This window comes from Eublepharis macularius, chromosome 14 (genome assembly GCF_028583425.1).
Source record: "Eublepharis macularius isolate TG4126 chromosome 14, MPM_Emac_v1.0, whole genome shotgun sequence".
NCBI classification, from domain to species: Eukaryota; Metazoa; Chordata; class Lepidosauria; order Squamata; family Eublepharidae; genus Eublepharis; species Eublepharis macularius.
This window is the reverse complement of record NC_072803.1, coordinates 70,909,424-70,928,087: the sequence shown is the minus strand read 5'-3', so window position 1 is coordinate 70,928,087 and position 18,664 is coordinate 70,909,424. Positions and strand designations below refer to the sequence as shown.

Sequence of the window (18,664 nt, the reverse complement as noted above, 5' to 3'; positions counted from 1 at the left end):
AAGAAGAAATGAAGAGCTTAATAAGATTAAACATTATCACAAGAAGAGATTCATATGATTGGTAATATCAATCCTACCATACTACAGCTCTTCTATAAGACTCCTCTTATTTCTTATTTTGGGGTAAGCCAGCCATTACCTACAGTGCAGGCATGTTATTGCTAACACTGTTGCTGTTTCTTATAAAACCTCTTGAAAGATATCAGATAATGTTTAAATAAGTTCTCTGTGAAGGTCATCGGAACTTCAACATTTTCCCTGATATGAACATGTCAAGAGTATTCCCAAGAAAGGAGTGACTTTAGCATTGTTTGCTGTCATTTTAGCTTTTTCCGTTATCCAACCAACTTTGCTTTGTTCAGCAATTCTGTTTTTCATGGCTCACAGTGCTTGCTTTGTAATGGTAACTGAATTTATTTATATAAAAACATACTGGATGAGCAAACATTTTCTGTCTTCCCTTGAAAGGAACCAGTAACACTGACTGTTTAAAAGGACCACTTATTAAATTGATGTTTGGCAGTTGTGTTTGTATGTATGTCAGAATGACCTTTTTGAGGGAGGTTGTTGTTTCTTACACGGGGGCTGGCTATTCTTTGTCCACTTGGGAAATTAGATTTAATAATGATCTCAACGCAGTGAGGATCTTTGGGGTTTAATAGGGTCCTCAAATTTATTACAGCTCTGTGTAATTTCAAAACTGTTGATGCATATGTCTGCATAATATGTATCTATACCATGTTTTTTTAACATAGGGAAGTAAAGCCAAAGGTCATCTAGAAAGTTCTGCAAGTATTGATTTGGACAGTCCCCTGTCTAGTACTCTCAGTACTACAAGGAAAGTAAGTATACTGCCACTGAAGGAGAAAACATAAGAAGTGACAGTACATGACGCAACATTCTTAACTTCTTTCTTGATATTTCTGTTTGTTTTTATCATATATTTGCCAATAAGCCAACAAAAGTTATCAGCCCAGCTTTAGGAGTCTCCCTTCTGGCATATTTATGGTGTGAAAGAGGAAGTGAACTAGCTCTTACGTAATTTTCAAAAAATTCCATCCTTGGTCATCTGGTTGGATTCTTATTCACCACTATTAGCTGCGTATTCTGCTTTGAGTCTCACGGTGAATGGCAGACTATAAATATAGTAACTAAATACGCCTTTTTGGCCGTGGCTCTGGCCTGGTGGAACACGCTCCCGATTGAGATATGGGCCTCGCAGGACCTGTTACAGCTCTGCAGGGCTTGCACAATGGAGTTGTTCCACCAGGCCTTTGGTTGAGCGCCAGTAAATTGTCCCCTTCCTGTTTGCCACATCCTGTGCTCTGCTGGCGGCCCCCCCTGGCCTGTGCCGCAGCGATATACATGTTGTTTTAGATATTATAACCTGAGTTGATCGTGGCACCAGTTGTGTTTGTATTTTTATGGTTTTTTAGATATGTATATGGTTTTAATTGTATAATATATGTTGTTAGCTGCCCTGATCCCGTTCATGGGGAGGACAGGGTATAAATTTGATTAAATAAATAAATAAAATAAGCCAGTCAATGATTTCTTATACCCTGCTGTTTTTTAAAATTTTGTAACATCAAGCCCAACAAAGAACCCTGGTGAGCTTAAAAACTTGTACACTGTTTTGCTAATTTTGTTGGTGCGACCAAGGGCGTTACATGGGTTTTGTTCTTTTTTCTTGGATTTTGCATAGAACAGTGTTGCTGTACAAGCTTTTCTGCTAACAATAAACGAACTGCTGGAGATTCTGGGACCAGCATATGAAGTGCTCTGCCTTAAAAGTCTAATACTTCTCCCCGTCTTAAATCAGATGGGTGCTTTGTTTGATTTTCTGTAATACCATTATTTAGGAATCAGATTCAATTTGTAAAACAAAACAAAAACACGCAATTCTTCCCCAAATTTAACCCCCCCCCCCCCAAAGTATGCTGGTTAAGTACTTCCAGCAGAAAAGATTTGGTAGCAAGCCCTTTCCCAGTGCTGACACTCAGTAGAGTTTGCATCAGGGAGAGGGGGCAGCTGACAGCTGGAGCATTTTTCGGTGTGGTGCATATCAAGGGACAGTAAAAATCTTAATAAAAACACGTATGCAAACGAAGAGCAAGCGCAGGGTCTGAGGCATTGAAAGGTGGTTATACCCTGCACGTTTAGATGTACAAACCTTTTCAATGACAGGAAACATCTCTATGCGAGAAAGAACTCCTTCCCCCAGAGAGTCTGCTGAAGGCTAATGGCTCTGTGAGCAGTCGGTCCAGTGAACCCGAGAGCCCTCCTTCTTACCAGACAGCAAAAGCAGCTTACCAGGGCTTTCGACGGAGAGCAAACTCCCTGAGCCACGTGCCCCCTGAGAGCCAGGCATCTTCCGAAACCCATGAGGCATCACCCTCCACCCCGCAAAGAAAACTTAGGAGGCATCACTCTGTCAGCACAGAGACTCCTCGTCAACAAAAGTAAGACTGAGCTTACAACAGGATGTTTGGAGGGAGAAAAGTAGGGGTGTGTGACGATGCCCATTCCATAGCAGGTATGTCCCTTTTAGAGAAAGGGAAATGGCATTTTATCTTGGGGAGTAAGATATTTGACAGAACCAACCACAGCACGTTCATGGACCTTTTCCCTTATTATTTAAGGATTTAATTTTTAAATTTTCAGAAAATCTTTTTCACTGCTGGAAAAAGACAGATGATGAAAGTATACTTTATGAATGAAACTTCTAAATACCCTTATTGAATAGGTCAGTGAACAGCATGTAATTGTTTGTGTACGCCTCTGTCACATTAGGGCACCCACTCCAAGGGGACCATGAAAACGATGCTCTTACACTTGGGGAAGTATTCTGATCAGAGGTCAGAGACCTAGAACTCTGGCATGGCATTCCTTCAGTACAGGGGTTTATGTTTTCTTTGAGGGCAACGCATGTGCCCAAAGGGATATGCACCATTTTTCTTCAGAGAAGAGAAGGTAAGATGGTAGAGTTGGGAGTACTGCTCACAGAGAAAGAATGCTAAAGAGCAAGCAGATGAGAAGACTTTTGAAGGACAGACAATTGTGCAGTTCCCAAGCTGGTGAATTGAGATCAGGCTCCTACACTATTTTCCCCGGTAAGTTCCATAAAGCTGTTCATTTGACTGCAGTGTTATAATGATTCACTTCCAGTGTTGCTTTTATGCCAATACTCTCATGTGTTTGTCTTCTAAAAATTCACATGTGTGGTGTACATTTGTTACTGACACTCACTGAATTCTCCACTGTTCATCTATGCTTTTCCTCTGTTATTATGCGCTTACCGTTTTTGTGTAAGGTATACTGCTAGAAATTGGACTTTGTGCCAAATCTGTTTTTCTTCCCTAGCTAGTTAAAAAAAAAATGTCTGAGATCAATGAGTTACTGGCAAAAAGGAGAAGGAAGGCTGAAAGAGAAAGGCAGCATTCAGAAGGAAAACATGGCCTGAACTTCCCCGTTCCTCCTTGGAACTTTGTCCCTTAGAGCACTAGAAGACGGCTTTTGCGCCAGAGTGGACTGGGGTCAGAAATGGTGTGCTGGGAATGTTGTACAGAATTGCTGTTTCTGATGCATCTCCTGGCTTAGTAGAAGTTGACTTTAGGACTTTTTTTTCACTGCTCATGTTTGAGCCATGCGATGAGGAAACTTCTTTAGGATACTGTGAGAATGGTTTTGCTAACTTGCCCCAGAGTGAGTGAAAGGAGAGGAGACAATAAATTGAAGAGAAAATACTCCTGCTGCTAACCAGTCAGCAAAGCCCTGGTGTTGCCCCATGGGCTGTTTCAAAAACGTAGGCGGCAAGACTGTTTTCTTGAGGACTCCTCCCTTCTCCACTGTGAAGCCCGCCCCTCTCCCGCCCAGGACTCAGGTGGTGGTCAGTCCCTGGAGCAGGATTTCCTGTTGCATGATTTCGGTGCTGCTGTCGCTTTCCTGATGATCAGGGAAAGGGGTCAGCCAGTCTTGGCTTGTTTCTTACTCACCCATCTGGATATTTCTCCCAGACAAGCAGGAAGGCATCGTTGCATGTTGGTTGCCTAACTTACTCTGTTTTCCTGCCAGGGAGCGTCTGGAAATCCTTTGAGAAAATCCAGCTTGCACGCTCCGTGCTGCTGGCCTTTATGCTGCTGTTGAGCATTAGCCTAACATTCTTGATTCAAAGACGGTGATGTGATACCTTTTTAAAAAAATTAACTCTGCCCTATTCTTTGACTTATCATAATTCTCTCTCTCTCTCTCTCTCTCTCTCTCTCTCTCTCTCTCTCTCTCTCTCTCTCCTTTCTTTTACTCTTTCCTGCTGAAATCCTCATTGCCAAATCTGAACACATTTGCCAGCAGCTCAAAAACGTCTTCTGATCAGTCTTCTGCTCTTCCTCTTCCTCCTGCAGCTGTCCTTCATCTCTCATCCCCCTCACCCAGTTTCTTTAAGCATTTCAGGCATAATTCCAGTGGAGAGCAAAGTGGGCAAGTTGTACCAAAGAGGTGAGGGGGGGGGGGGGCTGTGTGGTTGGCTGTGGATGAGTTCACAAGTAGGCATCCCTTGAAAAATCCCAGCAAATGCTATCAAGACACTCAAAAGCAGCTAGTCCTTAAAAAAGAAAAAGAAAAAAGGAGCCTGCCCTGTGGCCTAGAATTTAATTAAAAAAAATAATTCACTGCCTTGATCACATGCAGGTGATTCTTCTGCATTAGTACAGGCAAGGAGGTGTGTTTGCAAGCTTGGTGAAAATTTTAAAATGTAAAAACTACCCAACCTCAAAAATAAACTGCGGGAAGAGAAGTGGCTGGGAAGAAGTGGGGGGGGGGAGCCTGTTTTAAAACACATTATCTTAGATCCTACACCATTTTAATTCTTACCACATAACAATGAAAACAGACCTTATTTACATGGAAGCAAGAACCAATTAGAATCATCGTTGATTTGTGATAAGATGTGCCTTGAGGGGACGGAGGTTGAGTTCATTCCCTTCCGCTGATGGCATGTTGCAGTGATCATATGACGGCTTCACTGCATGTTCAGGTTCTGATATCGTATGTTTTGGAAGAAGCATTCATGTGACCAATTCACCTGGTGGCTGATGAAGAAAAGAAGTCAAACTGGGTTAATTTAGTGTGGTCACTGGAAAACCTTTATGTGAACCCAACCTGAATTTCAGTAGAATGTTCCATCTGGCAAAGCTAATTAGACTAGACTATGGTATGTGGACCCTGGATTGAGGAAAGGGGGTGGGCAAGCAGTTTCCTTACTGCATTTTCTCTCATCATATACAACCAATTAAAATGAAATTGGTGCAATCCCTCTCCTTTTAAAGTGAAGATGGAAAACCAAGGCCATCCACTCCCCCCTCCCCACACCAGGTTTCTACTACCACTCTCCAAGACAAACTGCGCAATTCGGAAAACGAGGGTGTCACATTTTTTACTGCAACTGGAATAAATCTCTGGGGTGGTCTTCAAATAGGTATAAAATATATGCATATGTCAAGAAATAGAACCAGCCCCAGATAGACTCTTCAAAGTAAAATTGGTAGAATATCTTACAGTTTTAGTCTTTGATTCCTTGCTATTTGTTTTAACTCCTCCAAGTATTTTTTTTTCTTTATTTAATATAGACACTGTTGTGTTTATGTGTTTTTGGTTATGTTTTGTTTTTAATTTTACTTGGCATATTTATACTCCCTTATTCTGAACTGCCCCCTTTTGACGACGCTCTCAGCACCTCCTACCGTTCTGCTCTGCGGAAAAAGCTTCACTCTTCCTCTTCTGTGCCAAACTTCTTAAAATTTCTGGCTCCTGTAGATGAAAATAACACCTCTGACTTTAGGAATACAAAAAGGTACTGTCGTCTTTTAGTGCTTGCAGCTGGAATATGTGTTATCTAGAAATGTTTGTTTCAGAATAAGATAAAATGGTGTGTGTAGAAAAACACAAACCATCGTTTGTGCTTCAGAGATGACAATGGCTTGTCGAGAAAGTTGGCACGTTGTGAGGACAGGAAGAGGGAACACCTCAGTTTGGAAATCCCACAGGATCATTCACAAAGCAGAAGCGCACGGCTTGCTTAACAGTTGGACCATCCGAGAATTGTTCGGAGCTAGATTGTTTGGGATCTTACCTCATGGTAGTTCAGTTACTGGGCCATTTTACTGCACAGAAAGTGAGGGAGGGCAGAGAATTTGCACTGTGGCTTCTCTGACCTTGGAGGTAGGGATATGATTCATGAATTGCTGCAAAAGTTTAGGGTTAGTATTTTTAAAAGATAGACTCAGAAATCCTTTCTAGGGGCTCATTTTTCTCTTATTAAGGTTGTCCGGGGACAGGATATAAAACTTTACATAACATGGTTTTGTCATAGAAAGAAGTGTGTGAGGTAGTAGAAATTCTTGGGTATTATTTTCACATGGGGTCTGCATTTCTCTGAAGTGACCTGTTCATAGTAGTTATTTCCAAGAAAAAAAATTAAAAGTCCTGTAGTTTTTATATTACTTACAGGTTCTTACTGAGAATACTTTGAAGATTTGTACATTTTATTGATCACAAAGTGCACTGCAATTAGCATACTTATATGATTGTTCCTCCAACTTTGAAACTAAATGTTTTCTGCACTGTCTGATTTTAGTGACTACAAGCCCAGAATAGGTGAAGCAGATTCTGCCTATGAAACACCTGTGAGGACCCGCCGGCATTCCTGGAGACAACAGATATTTCTGAGAGTGGCAACACCACAGAAAGGATGTGATTCTCCCTGCTGGCAGGACGGTAAAGGCCTTTGTCAAATAAGGATTCACCCTAACCTGGAGTGCAGATGAGGGATTTTTCCTTCACTAGGTTTTGCCAGTTTGGTGTAATGGTTAGGAGCGGCAGGACTCTAATCTGGAGAATCAGGTTTGATGCCCCACTCCTCCACTTGAAGCCATCTGGGTGGCCTTGGGTCAGTCGCAGCTTTTCCAGAGCTCTCTCAGCTCCAACCACCTCACAGAGTGATTGTCGTGAGGATGATAATAACTTTGTAAACCACTCTGGGTGTTAAGTTGTCCAGAAGGGCAGTATATAAATCAAATGTTGATCATCTGTGGTCTTCCTGTGCAGTCCCACATGGGACTGCCCACGCGCAGGCCTGCCATTCTCGGAGGGTTTTTTAATAGTTCAGAGCCACTAGGGGGCGCCCTTGCCCTTCAGCGCGCCTGCACAGCCATCTTTCCCGCTGAAAATGGCTCCGAAAGGGCGGGGCGCCCCGAGGTACCCTCAGTTCCTGTTTTGCGGCCAACTTTAGAGGTTCTGATAGTAGCTCTTCATCGACGACATTCCTCTTCCACTGTGAAAATGTCGGAGAAAGCCTTATTCAAACGGTGCGTTTTGTGCGATAGAAAAATGACCCAGTCTGATGGTCATTCTAATTGCCTGTATTGTTTAGGGGAGACCCACAACACACAGGCTTGTAAGCACTGCCATACCTTCACTCCAAAGGCCAGAGCAGAAAGGGTGGGTAGACTGCAAGCCTCTTTATGGCAGCGCGCCATGGTGGCGACCGATCTTGCCACCACGCCTTCTACCGCCTCCGAAAAGTTTACCCAGCCCAGGCCAAGTTCTTCGGGGGCCAAGACACCTCGCTCCCGTTCCTCTCCAGCCCACACCACGTGCTGCCCGTTGGAACCAACTACTTTGGAGGTGCGAAGTCCTTTGGAACCGACTTTACCTACCTCTTCAGATCTGAGCACACCAGAGTCAAGACCACCACGTACTCCCTCAGCATCAATGGCAATTGCTTCTCACTCTCTGACTCTATGGGAAGGTTCCGCAACTCCAAGACCGTCAGAACCAAGGATGCCTCGGAGTGGAACGGCTTCGGACCAGCGGTCTTCTTGGAGCCGACGCAGTGTCTCCTCGGTTCCAAAACCTTGGGTTCATCTACGGTCTTCCTGTGCAGTCCCCTGGAATCGGCAGGCCTGCGCGTGCGCAGTCCCATGTGTGCCTGCACGGAAGACCTAGATGAACAACAGTTACGGTAAGCGAAACACTGTTTTTCCTATGGCTTCTTAGGATCCATCTGGTCCCGTTCTGGAAAAGAAGAAGAAGTGTCAATCTTCTAAACGAGATAAGGAAATTTTAGAGAGCGTTATCTCTCCTTCTCCATCAGGGGATCCTCGGAGTAACATCGACTCTGTCGCACCTGCAAAGAGACATAGAGGATCGGGTGACCATCTGTCCCCCAGTACCACGTGTTCTAAAAGCCCAACGGAGGAGGATGTGATCCTGATAGAGAAGCCACCCACTCCTTCGGGGTGTTCCAAATCCCCTTTTCAGGATTCGTGATCCTCATACTCATCTCGGGGGGAAAGGAGGCGATTGAGGCGTCCGGATAACCCTTTTGTCAAGGGAAGGGGTTGTCCATATTATGACCGTCACCGATTTCAGGACGACCCGGCCCTGCACCACTATCATAGAGAGAGTTCTTACTTTTCTGATTATAGGTGCAGAGTGCGTTCTTGATCTCCATCAGTACGTGCATGTTCGTACCTGGGTTCGAGGCGATCCCCGAGGCTGTCAGACACTGAGAATGAGGATCGGTTCCAATGCTCAAGGTCTTATGATTCTCCTCCATCTGATTTACCTGAGGGTGTGATCAGTCCGTCCGAAGAAGCTTCACCCACAGATGATTTTAGGGCATACAATGAGCTCCTTCAATGGATGTGTAAGGCCCTTGAGATTGAAGTGGCTTCTACAGAACCACGTTCTAAGGACAAGATTTTAAAACACACATATTCTGGATCGACTCCTGCGGTTGCTTTTCCTATGATCGAGGGCCTAGTTGAACTTCTCCTGGGCTTGAACTTGAAGCCTGCTTCCACCCCGGCTACAAACAAGAAGGTGGAAAATCTCTACAGGGTCAAATATGACCAGTGTCAATTCCTGTCTCTTTGTCCCCCTCCATCCTCTTTAGTTACTGAGGACATGCAAGGAAAGCCAAAGCAGGGGTCCTTGTCTGTCCCCTTGAACAAAGAGAGCAGGAAGATTGACAACATGGGACGTAAGATGTATATCTCTGCGGCCTTCGGAATTAAAATTGTGAATTATGCTGCAATGATGTCCACATACCAACTACTTCTGTGGAATAAGGTTGCTACATTCATTCCACAACTGCTGGAAGATCAGAGAGTCTTCCTTCGAGTGATTCAAGAGGAGGCTGCCCGTCTATCCCGCCACCAGATTAATGTGGGCCGAAACATGGCAGATACTTCCGCCAGGTCTCTACTTTCTGCTGTTGTGCTCCGTAGGTTTGCTTGGCTCAGGACCACAGCTCTACCAGCAGAGACTAGGAATAAGGTCGAGGACCTCCCTTTGGAAGGGCAGACAATCAAGAGTGGTCCCTAAAAGACGATTACTTACATCCAGTAGCAGGGAACCTTGTGGTTTTCTTCCAAAGCAAACAGGTACAACCTGTTTGCTTTGGAAGAAAACCACAAGGTTCCCTGCTACTGCTCAAGAGGCGGAGCAGGCCACGAGTCTCTTGGGGACGCATTTCAACTAGAGTGGTCAAATCACCTCTTCTATGCGTTGCCTCCTTTCCCTCTAATAGCAAGAGTCATCAGCAAAATACAGGCGGACAGGACGTCAGTAATTCTGATAGCCCCATATTGGCCACGTCAGCCTTGGTTCCATTCCCTCTTGAGATTGCAGACTCGAATGCACAAGTTTCCAATAAGATCTGAACTACTGCTCTGGAGGGGGGTGTTTCACCACAGGATAGACAAAATCAAACTCACAGCCTGGCTTATCCTGCAGGACAAACCTTTTCTGAAGAAGTAAATAATGTCCCAGAGAATGCGAGGCGTTAGTCTACTCGCCAATCCTACACTCTGAAATGGAATAGGTTTACTTTATGGTGCCAGGGGAAGGGTGTGGACTCCCCGGCTTCTTCCTTACCTGAGATTCTTGAATTTCTTTGGGAACTCAAACGGGGGGGATTGTCCAATTCGTCCGTTAAGGTATACTTGGCGGCTATTTCTGCCTTTCACCCTCCTGTGGATAAAAATACGGTATTCTCTCACTGTACGTCAAAGTTATTTTTAAAGGGTTTAAACAATTTGTTTCCCCCGGTTAAGCCTTTAGTCTCTCAATGGGTTTGGTTTTGGCTAAGCTTATGTCGAAACCTTTTGAACCCCTGGCCGCTTGTCCTTTACGTTTCCTTTCTCCGAAAGTGGCCTTCCTGGTGGCTGTTACGTCAGCCGGACGAGTGGGTGAGTTAGCTGCCTTATGTTCTGAGCCTCCTTATCTGAAGGTCCACGTGGACAAAGCAGTTCTTAGAACTAAGGTGGAGTTTTTGCCTAAAGTGGTTTCGAAGTTTCACCTTTCACAAGAAATCTCCTTACTGACCTTTTTTTGTAGCTACCCTTCAGAGGCTGAAAGGGTTCTACATGCGTTAGATGTTCGTAGAGCCATTTTATTTTATTTGGATAGGCCCTTTAGGGTTGATTCCAACCTTTTTGTGTGTTTCTGGGGTCGAAAGAAGGGTAAAAAGGCCAGTTCTGAGACTTTGGCTCGTTGGGTAGTTCGAACTATTTTACTGTGTTATAAAACCACAAACTTACCTTGTCTGTTGGAATTTCAGGCGCATTCCACTCGGTCCCAGGCGTCGTCAGCTGCCCTCCTGAGAGGTGTGCTGATCCAGGACATCTGTAGAGCGGCGATATGGGCTTCAGCAGACATGTTTGTCAAGCACTACGCCTTGGCCATAGAAGAGAGACAGCAGTTGGCGCAGCGGTCCTGCAGTCAGTCTTCTCGTGATTGGAGTTTACTGCCTCCACCCAGGTATTTAGGCTTTGTAATCTCCCATGTGGGACTGCACAGAAAGACCATAGATGAAAAACAGTGTTGCTTACCTGTGACTGTTGTTCATCTAGGTCTTCCATGCAGGCACACATACCCTCCCTCCTTCCCCGCTAATACTCTTAGTACTTACCTTTGCAGTACGGCAGTGAAAGAGGACTGAGGGTATGTCAGGGGCGCCCCGCCCTTTAGGAGCCGTTTTGTGCAGGTGCGCTGAAGGGTGAGGGTGCCCCCTAGTGGCTCTGAGCTATAAAAAAACCTCCGAGATCGGCAGGCCTGCACGTGCGCAGTCCCATGTGTGCCTGCACAGAAGAAGACCTAGATGAACAACAGATACAGGTAAGCAACACATTTTATTACTGTTATCATTATCATTATGTTATTATTATTATATTATTCATAGCACAGATGGATGTAAATATTACCTATTTCCCAAACATATTTAATTTATTTACTTTTTCCCCAGTGGGAACCCAGAGAGGTTGTATAATTCCCTCTCTTCCATTTCATACTCACAACAATCTGTGAAGGTGGTTAGGCTGAGTATGTGGCTGGCTCAAGGTTACCCAGCAGACTTCCATGGCAGAGGGGGGATTCCCAGATCCTAGTTTGAGACTCCAGCCACCACACTACACCACACAAAATTGATTTATACTTGTTACATATTCACTTCCTTCTGGATTTTTTCCCTCTGGTTTGTTTCCGCCATCACTGCTGTTTTGTACCTGCTAGCTTTGTGACTTGCCAGCTTCTTCTGTGTCTTTTAGTCTTAGGCCTTTTCCGCATGGATGATTTTCACCAGTCCTAGCCCCGTACTGCTGCAGGTTTTCTTCTGAATTCTGCACCCTCATCTCCTCCTTCAGATTTCAGTGCAGCATTTTCAAGGTTTCTCTTTGAGTTTTCTGCATGCGCCTGATATTCCCAGATATTTTCTCGATGCAGTTTTGAGTCGACTTTTTCAGTCATGCTTTTTCAGCTCTGGGTCAACCTGAGCGAGGCTCCTCAGTTTGGGCCATTGTCGAGTGTGTGTGTCATAAACCCAAAACAGAAATGTCTACTTAGAGCATGGCTGTTATATATCAGAGAATTCTTTTCTAACTTCAGTATGCTTGTTTTTTTTAAAAAAATCCCCAATACATGACAGCCGTGTTTTGAGTAGACATTTTTGTATAAGATTTATCACACACACACACACCAGTCCAAACTGGAGAGCCTTGGCCAGGCTGACCCAGGCTGACCCTGAGCTGCGAGGCAGAGACTGGCACCAGGTGGCAAACCAGCATTATACAGTTAAAAACAAAAAATTTGACATTAAAACATTGTTTTTTAAAAAGATGTTTCATAACAATATAATAAGCAGTTAATTTGTGTTGTGGTTACATGGATCTCTTTTAGGTTTTCAAAAATGAACAATTTATGCTTTTTGGATAAAAAAAATTATGTTTGGGCTTACTCTGCACTAAAACTGCACACATGTCATGTTGGGTTTTCTTTTTCTTTTGTTTCTTTTTTGTTTTTTGCAGGGCTGGATCTATGGGGGGGTAGGGGGTTGCCTGCCCCCGGCGCTGCCGAAGAGAGGGTGCTGAGCAGCAGCTGGCCAAGAACATGCGCTCCCAGCCCTTGGCGACAGCACGGGCAGTGGTGTGGGAGGGCTGGGAAGCCATCCCACGCACCATGTGCCTCCAGTGCTGATGGGGCGGCTGGCTCGCTGTGCGCTCCCAGCCCTCCAGAGGCAGTGCAGGTGGCATGCTCCTGGGTGGTGCCCTACGTGATGACGTCACTTCCGTGATGTTATCACGCACTCCCGGGAGTTCACGCGTGCTTTGCGTGCACATGGAGGCAGGGATGCCTCTGGACTTGGGATGCCCCAGGTGCTGGCAACCCCAGATCCGGCTCTGTTTTTTTGTGTTTTTCTGCTGCAAACACCTTAGTGTTGGGTGCCTTTAGTCACCATAATCTCATAACATAATAATGTAACTGGGCATATACGAACATTTTTAAAAAGTGGTGCCACCAACAGTGACACCAGCATTGATGTCCATACCTCACAACATAACCCGCTTTATTTCATGACAGTGCAGAATAAAAAAGGTGGTACCCACACCGGGATTTAAAAAGACATGTGGAAAGGTCAGTGGCCAAAGCAAATCTGTTCCTTGAAGAACAAACACTCAACCACATTTTACCAACTTGTTGACAAGGGTATTATGTGGAACTTTTATCAAAAGCCTGACTGAATTCGAGATAAACTACGTCTACAGCATTCCCCTGATGCAGCAAGGTAGCAGTTTTCTCAAAAAGAAAAGGTTAGTCTGACATGACTTGTTTTTGGGAAACCCATGCTGGCTCTTAGTAATCACAGCCATCCTTTCTAAATGCTCAAGGACAGATGGTTTGGTGATTTGTTTTCAGACTTTTCCAGTTATAGACGTCAAGCTGATGTTAAGATATCAAGCATAAATATAAAGTTGAATTAATGCAGTGAGTAAGAGCTTGGGATGTCCACACCTGAAACAAATATGGAGCCAGTCAAGGAGCACACAAATGAAGTGCATGTTGTCTCAAGCTACAGGTCCCCCATGACATTCTGATGGGCAAACTGGAAGACTGTGGAGTGGACTATAGGACAGTTCGGTGGATAGGGGACTGGTTAGAGGACCGCACTCAAAGAGTGGTGGTCAATGGCGTTTCATCAGATTGGAGGGAGATGTCCAGTGGGGTGCCTCAGGGCTCGATTTTGGGCCCAGTACTTTTCAATATTTTTATCAATGATCTGGATGAAGGAGTGGAAGGGCTGCTCATTAAATTTGCTGATGATACCAAATTGTGAGCGGTAGCAAACACCCAAGAAGATAGAATTAAAATTCAACAAGACCTGAATACTCTGGAGAAGTGGGCAGCTGTGAATAGGATGCAATTCAACAAAGACAAGTGCACAGTATTACATCTGGGCCACAAAAATGGGAAGCACAAATACTGGATGGGGGATACACTTCTGGGCAGTAGTATATGCGAAAGGGATCTTGGGGTAAGAGTGGACTGTAAACTGAATATGAGCAGTCAGTGTGATGCAGTGGCAAAAAAGGCTAATTCAATCCTGGGTTGTATCAAAGGGGCCATAGCATCGAAATCGCAGGGGGTCATAGCCCCTCTCTATACTGCCTTGGTCAGGCCACACCTGGAGTATTGTGCGCAGTTCTGGAGGCCTCCCTTCAAAAAGGATGTGGACAAAATCAAGAGGGTGCAGAGGAGAGCGACAAGAATGATCAGGGGTCTGGAGACTGAGCCCTACGAGGAAAGGCTGAGGGCCTTGGGAATGTTTAGTTTGGAGAAGAGGAGGTTGAGGGGGGACATGATTGCTCTCTTTAAATATTTGAAAGGTTGTCATTTGGAGGAGGGCAAGGAGCTGTTCCAGTTGGCAGCAGAGGGTAGGACCCAAAGCAATGGGCTAAAACTACATGCACAGATGTACCGACTGGATATTAGGAAAAACTTTTTCACGGTCAGAGTAGTTCAAAAGTGGAATCAGCTGCCTAGGGAGGTGGTGAGCTCCCCCTCACTGGCCGTTTTCAAGAAGAGGCTGGATGAATATCTGTCAGGGATGCTTTAGGCTGATCCTGCACTGGGCAGGGGGTTGGACTGGATGGTCTCTGTATGGCCCCTCCCAACTCTGTCACCCACGGGTGATTTCTCTGCTTGTCACCTGTTCTTTGTAGTGACTAAGTGGCAATGAAACAGGATTGCCGATGCATGTTGTCCCCACTGAGTGGAGAGTTTCCATGTCACTCTTAGCTGTACCTGATGGTGGCATGAAAAGTTCCCACATGATGCGCAGTGGGAGTGTGATGGAAACGTACGCTGTGAGTGCCAGTGCCCGTTGTATCTGCAGTAAGGGAGCAGCTGCTGTTTGTGTTTCCGCATCAGCAGAGTTGCAAGGGGCAGACGGGGCCTCCCACTTTGTGCACTGACCTGTCTGTGTGTGTGTGAAAATGATGGATGGTTTACAGGAAGCCTAAAAAAATTGTTCAACAGGCTTCTTTTTCTTTTGTTTGCTTCCGCTTAGACATTTTCATTTTTACAGTCTCAAAAGCCACAGTGATGTTGTTTGCTTTTCTTTTTAAAAAGGTAGCCTGGTCTGGTGTGTTTCCTCTTGTGGTTTTGTACTGCAGTGTTGAATCTCAGATACTGTCTACCATCACAAAAATGAAAGAGACGAGAAATATTTGTAGCAGCTTAGTTGCTTCCATCCCTTTCCGCATGTTATAGTTGTAGCCTTTTTCTACCCTCTTCCCTATTCCTGTTGTTGCTGCATTATTAATATTGTGTTAGTTTATTTATTCTTTTCTTAACATTCCATGCAAGATATAGCAAAAACATGCATACAATAAAACCATCCATTAAATAAATTAAAGAAAACAAAAAACACATTAATATGAGCAAACACTAAATCTCTCAGTAAGCTTGCTAAAAACAAGAAAGTGACATAGCACTGGTTGAACCTACCATGAGCTTCCTCCAGCAGCCCAGTGAAGGCCTTTCTAAGTATAAAATGGTCCTTTATCATCCTTATAAAGGCCAGGATTGAGCCAGCCTGACAAACCTCTGTAAGCAACAAGTTCCAAAACGAGACTGCTGTGGAAAAAGCTCTCAGGCTCACCTTTTGTGAACTTCCTTTACTTTAACATACAAACATGGGGAAAGAAGAATACACTCTGCAAAAGAAGATCTGTTATCTGGTGCTCTCAATGGCATGTAACAAAGCGAGTCAATGGCTGGATGATACCGCTTCACATTGAAGGTGGGGGCTACCATATCAGGGAGAGGAGTGCGAGCCCGAGGATCTGGGAGGCCCGGGTTAAAATCCCCCTCTGCTGTGGAAGTTGGCTGGATGACCTTCGGTCAGTCACTCTGTTATCAGCCCAATGTAGTTCACAGTGTGAATGTCATGGTCAGGGCTAGGGCTCCCGACGGGGCAGGGGCTGAGCTGAGCATTGGGCTGCAAGTGAGAGTCCAAAACCCGCCAAGGTCACGAGCCGGGGAGTCTGTCCATCAGGGGCACGAGTAGTGGAGAGTCAAGGAGCCATACCGAGGTCTGAGAGCCGGGGAGTCAGTTTCAAACGGAGACAGGCAGGAGAGGGTCGGGGATGGAGCCGAGGTCAGGTCGCAGGAGATCCTTCCGAGCAAGGCAGGATGCGAGGTGAGCCACCGGGTGCAAGGTGAACAAAGTTGCTCCCACTTATGCTGCTTATAAGGTCAGGGCGGCATAAGAGGGCCAGGTGTCTCACCTTTGCTTGATTGCTCTGCCTCATCCTCGGTGGTCAGCTCCGCCTGCTGCTGCACCTGCAGCCATGCGCTCCTCCTCCATTCCCACACTGCCTCTTGTGCACGAGCCTTCCGCCTCGCTGCTGGCTCGCAGGGCTTGGTTTTCCGAGGTGCCAGTTCCGCCTCCTCTCCGCGCGCCCCCTCACCTCCACTATCCTGCGCTGAGGGGCCGGGTTGCTGGTTGCCATCTGGAGCTTCAGGGGTTGCGGGTGAGTCTCGCGCTGGCTCTTCCAGCCTCTCCTCCTACTTGGAGGAATCATCTGCGGGCAGAGCGCCCCACGGGGGCGGGTCTCCGACAGTGAACTACATTGGAAGAGGAGAGAACAATGTTGTAAAGTGATTTGGTTCCCCATTGTGAAGAAAAGCAGGTTGTAACTATCTAAATAAGTATAACCTAGTTTTCTGCCCACAATGCTCACTTTCCCATGTGCAAGCACGTTGTTCCTGTGTGTCAATCACAGGAGCCCGCACCTACAGTCTGGCATAGTTCAGATAAAGGTTTACCACCTAGTATATGACAACTTGAGAATTTTCTGTTTCTTTTGCAAAAAAAAATCAACTTGTTCTGGCCAGAATCCAAAGTTCTGCATGCTTGAGGGTGTTAGGGCTTGTGTATCTTGAACAGCCACCCCATGTGCTGTGATCAAACTCCTTTTGAAACAGAGGGGATCTTTGGGATATTTAGAGTCAGCCAGGTTCAAATTGTCACTGAGCCATAAAGCTTGTCATATAGCCCATGGTCCTAACCTCCCTGAACAAGATCGGCTTGAAGAGACTCTTAGATCAGTTAGGCCATTTATTGTAATGAAGAAGCTCTCAATGTCAACTACACAAAGACAAAAATAATGGTTTTCAGGAGAAAGCCAAAAATCTCCCACTGGAGCATCCTTGGCAATTCAATCCAGCAATGCAGATATTTAATCTTGGGGTAACCTTTAAAGAGACTCTGAATTGGAACATACATCTTGCGTCGGTTAAATGCTCAGCATCAAGGATTTTAGGGTCAATCATACATTTCTTTCATACAAAGGGGGGGGGGCTCGACTGATAGATCCAGCACTGAAATTATTTAAGAGCAAGGTAGTCCCTCACCTCCTATATGGAGCTGAAGTGTGGGGTTGGAAGGAAGACATTCTAACCAGCCTTGAGGTAATCCAAAACCAGTTCTTGAGACGGATTTTGGCTTTACCCAAAGGCGCTCCTGCCGCCCTGATGAGGGCCGAAACTGGATTCCCCTCCCTTAGGGTGCGGGTACACCTTGCAGTTTTAAAATACTGGAAAAGGATCCAATTTTCCAGTTCTGACTCCTTAAGCTGCCAATCAGTAAATTACTTACTGTCCAAAGACCCTGCATGCCCTGGCTTTCTATCCACCATTTGCCAAAGGTATACCATCCCGGATGACCTGTTAGGGGTCTCAGCCAACAACCTCCCACTTAAGGAGTGGATCTATAAGTCAGATGCAGTGATGGATCGGCTATCAATATCAAAATCTAAGGCAGCTCCTTGGTATAAACTAATCAAATTTGACCACTTAGAATAAGGCTGTACCAACCTACAAGGTATGGGACACCTATAAAGCTGTGATAAGAGGAATATTAATGGACTTGAATGCAAGGGATAGAAGGAGAAAGGAAGAAAAGAGACATGAAATTATGGAGAAAATTAAAGCCAAAGAGATACAACTTAAGAGAAGACCAGGGAAGAAGAAAATTTATCAGGGCATGAAAATTCTGCAGGAACAGTTGATGGCAATGAATAATAAAGAATTTGAGTGGAATTTGAAAAAAATGAATCAGAAGTCGTTTGAAGGTGCAAATAAACCTGGGAAATATTTAGCGTGGCAATTAAAGAAGAGAAAGGGGAAGAGAACTATAACTAAGATCCGAGAAGATGATAAAACATGGGTGGACCAATCAGCTATTAGTAAGGCCTTTTTTAAATTTTATGCAAAATTGTACCAAAGAAGAGAGGTGAAGAGAGACTCAATAGTGGAATACCTGGAGAAAATAAAGCTTCCAATAATTTCAGAGCAATGGAAAGAAAAGCTAACCAGGGAAGTGACAGAAGAGGAAATAAAAGAAGCCATACAATTGACTAAATTAGGGAAAGCACCAGGTCCGGATGGAATAACGGCTATGTTCTACAAAATGATGGGTAATGAATTGGTACCTTTCTTGAGAGAGGTAATGAATGGAATTTTGCAGGGCCAAAAGATTCCAGATTCATGGAATGAAGCCAATATATCGCTGATCCCGAAAGATGGACAAGATTTGACCAATGTTAAAAATTACCGCCCAATTTCGTTATTGAACAATGATTACAAGATATTTGCGAAAATTTTGGCGGAGAGGCTAAAGGGATGGCTGTTGGAATTTATTGCAGAGGATCAGGCTGGATTTCTACCTAATAGACAAATTAAGGATAATTTAAGGACAGTGATAAATGCCATTGAATATTATGATAAGCATTGTGACAAGGAAGTTGGTTTCTTTTTCGTGGAC

At 44.9% G+C, this 18,664-nt stretch overlaps 1 protein-coding gene across 3 annotated transcripts in view; it reads left to right on the top strand.

Moving 5' to 3' along the window:
* TBC1D1 (TBC1 domain family member 1) overlaps positions 1-18,664 on the top strand; it is a 212,579-nt gene that overhangs the window by 135,604 nt on the left and 58,311 nt on the right. The window contains exons 12-16 of one of the 3 annotated variants that reach the window (XM_054997478.1): positions 756-842; positions 2,188-2,462; positions 4,348-4,494; positions 5,729-5,848; positions 6,632-6,771. In XM_054997478.1, the coding sequence (XP_054853453.1) occupies positions 756-842; positions 2,188-2,462; positions 4,348-4,494; positions 5,729-5,848; positions 6,632-6,771 (769 nt within the window). The remainder of the gene's footprint in view (positions 1-755; positions 843-2,187; positions 2,463-4,347; positions 4,495-5,728; positions 5,849-6,631; positions 6,772-18,664) is intronic. The other 2 variants (XM_054997480.1, XM_054997481.1) reach the window with 2 other exon arrangements.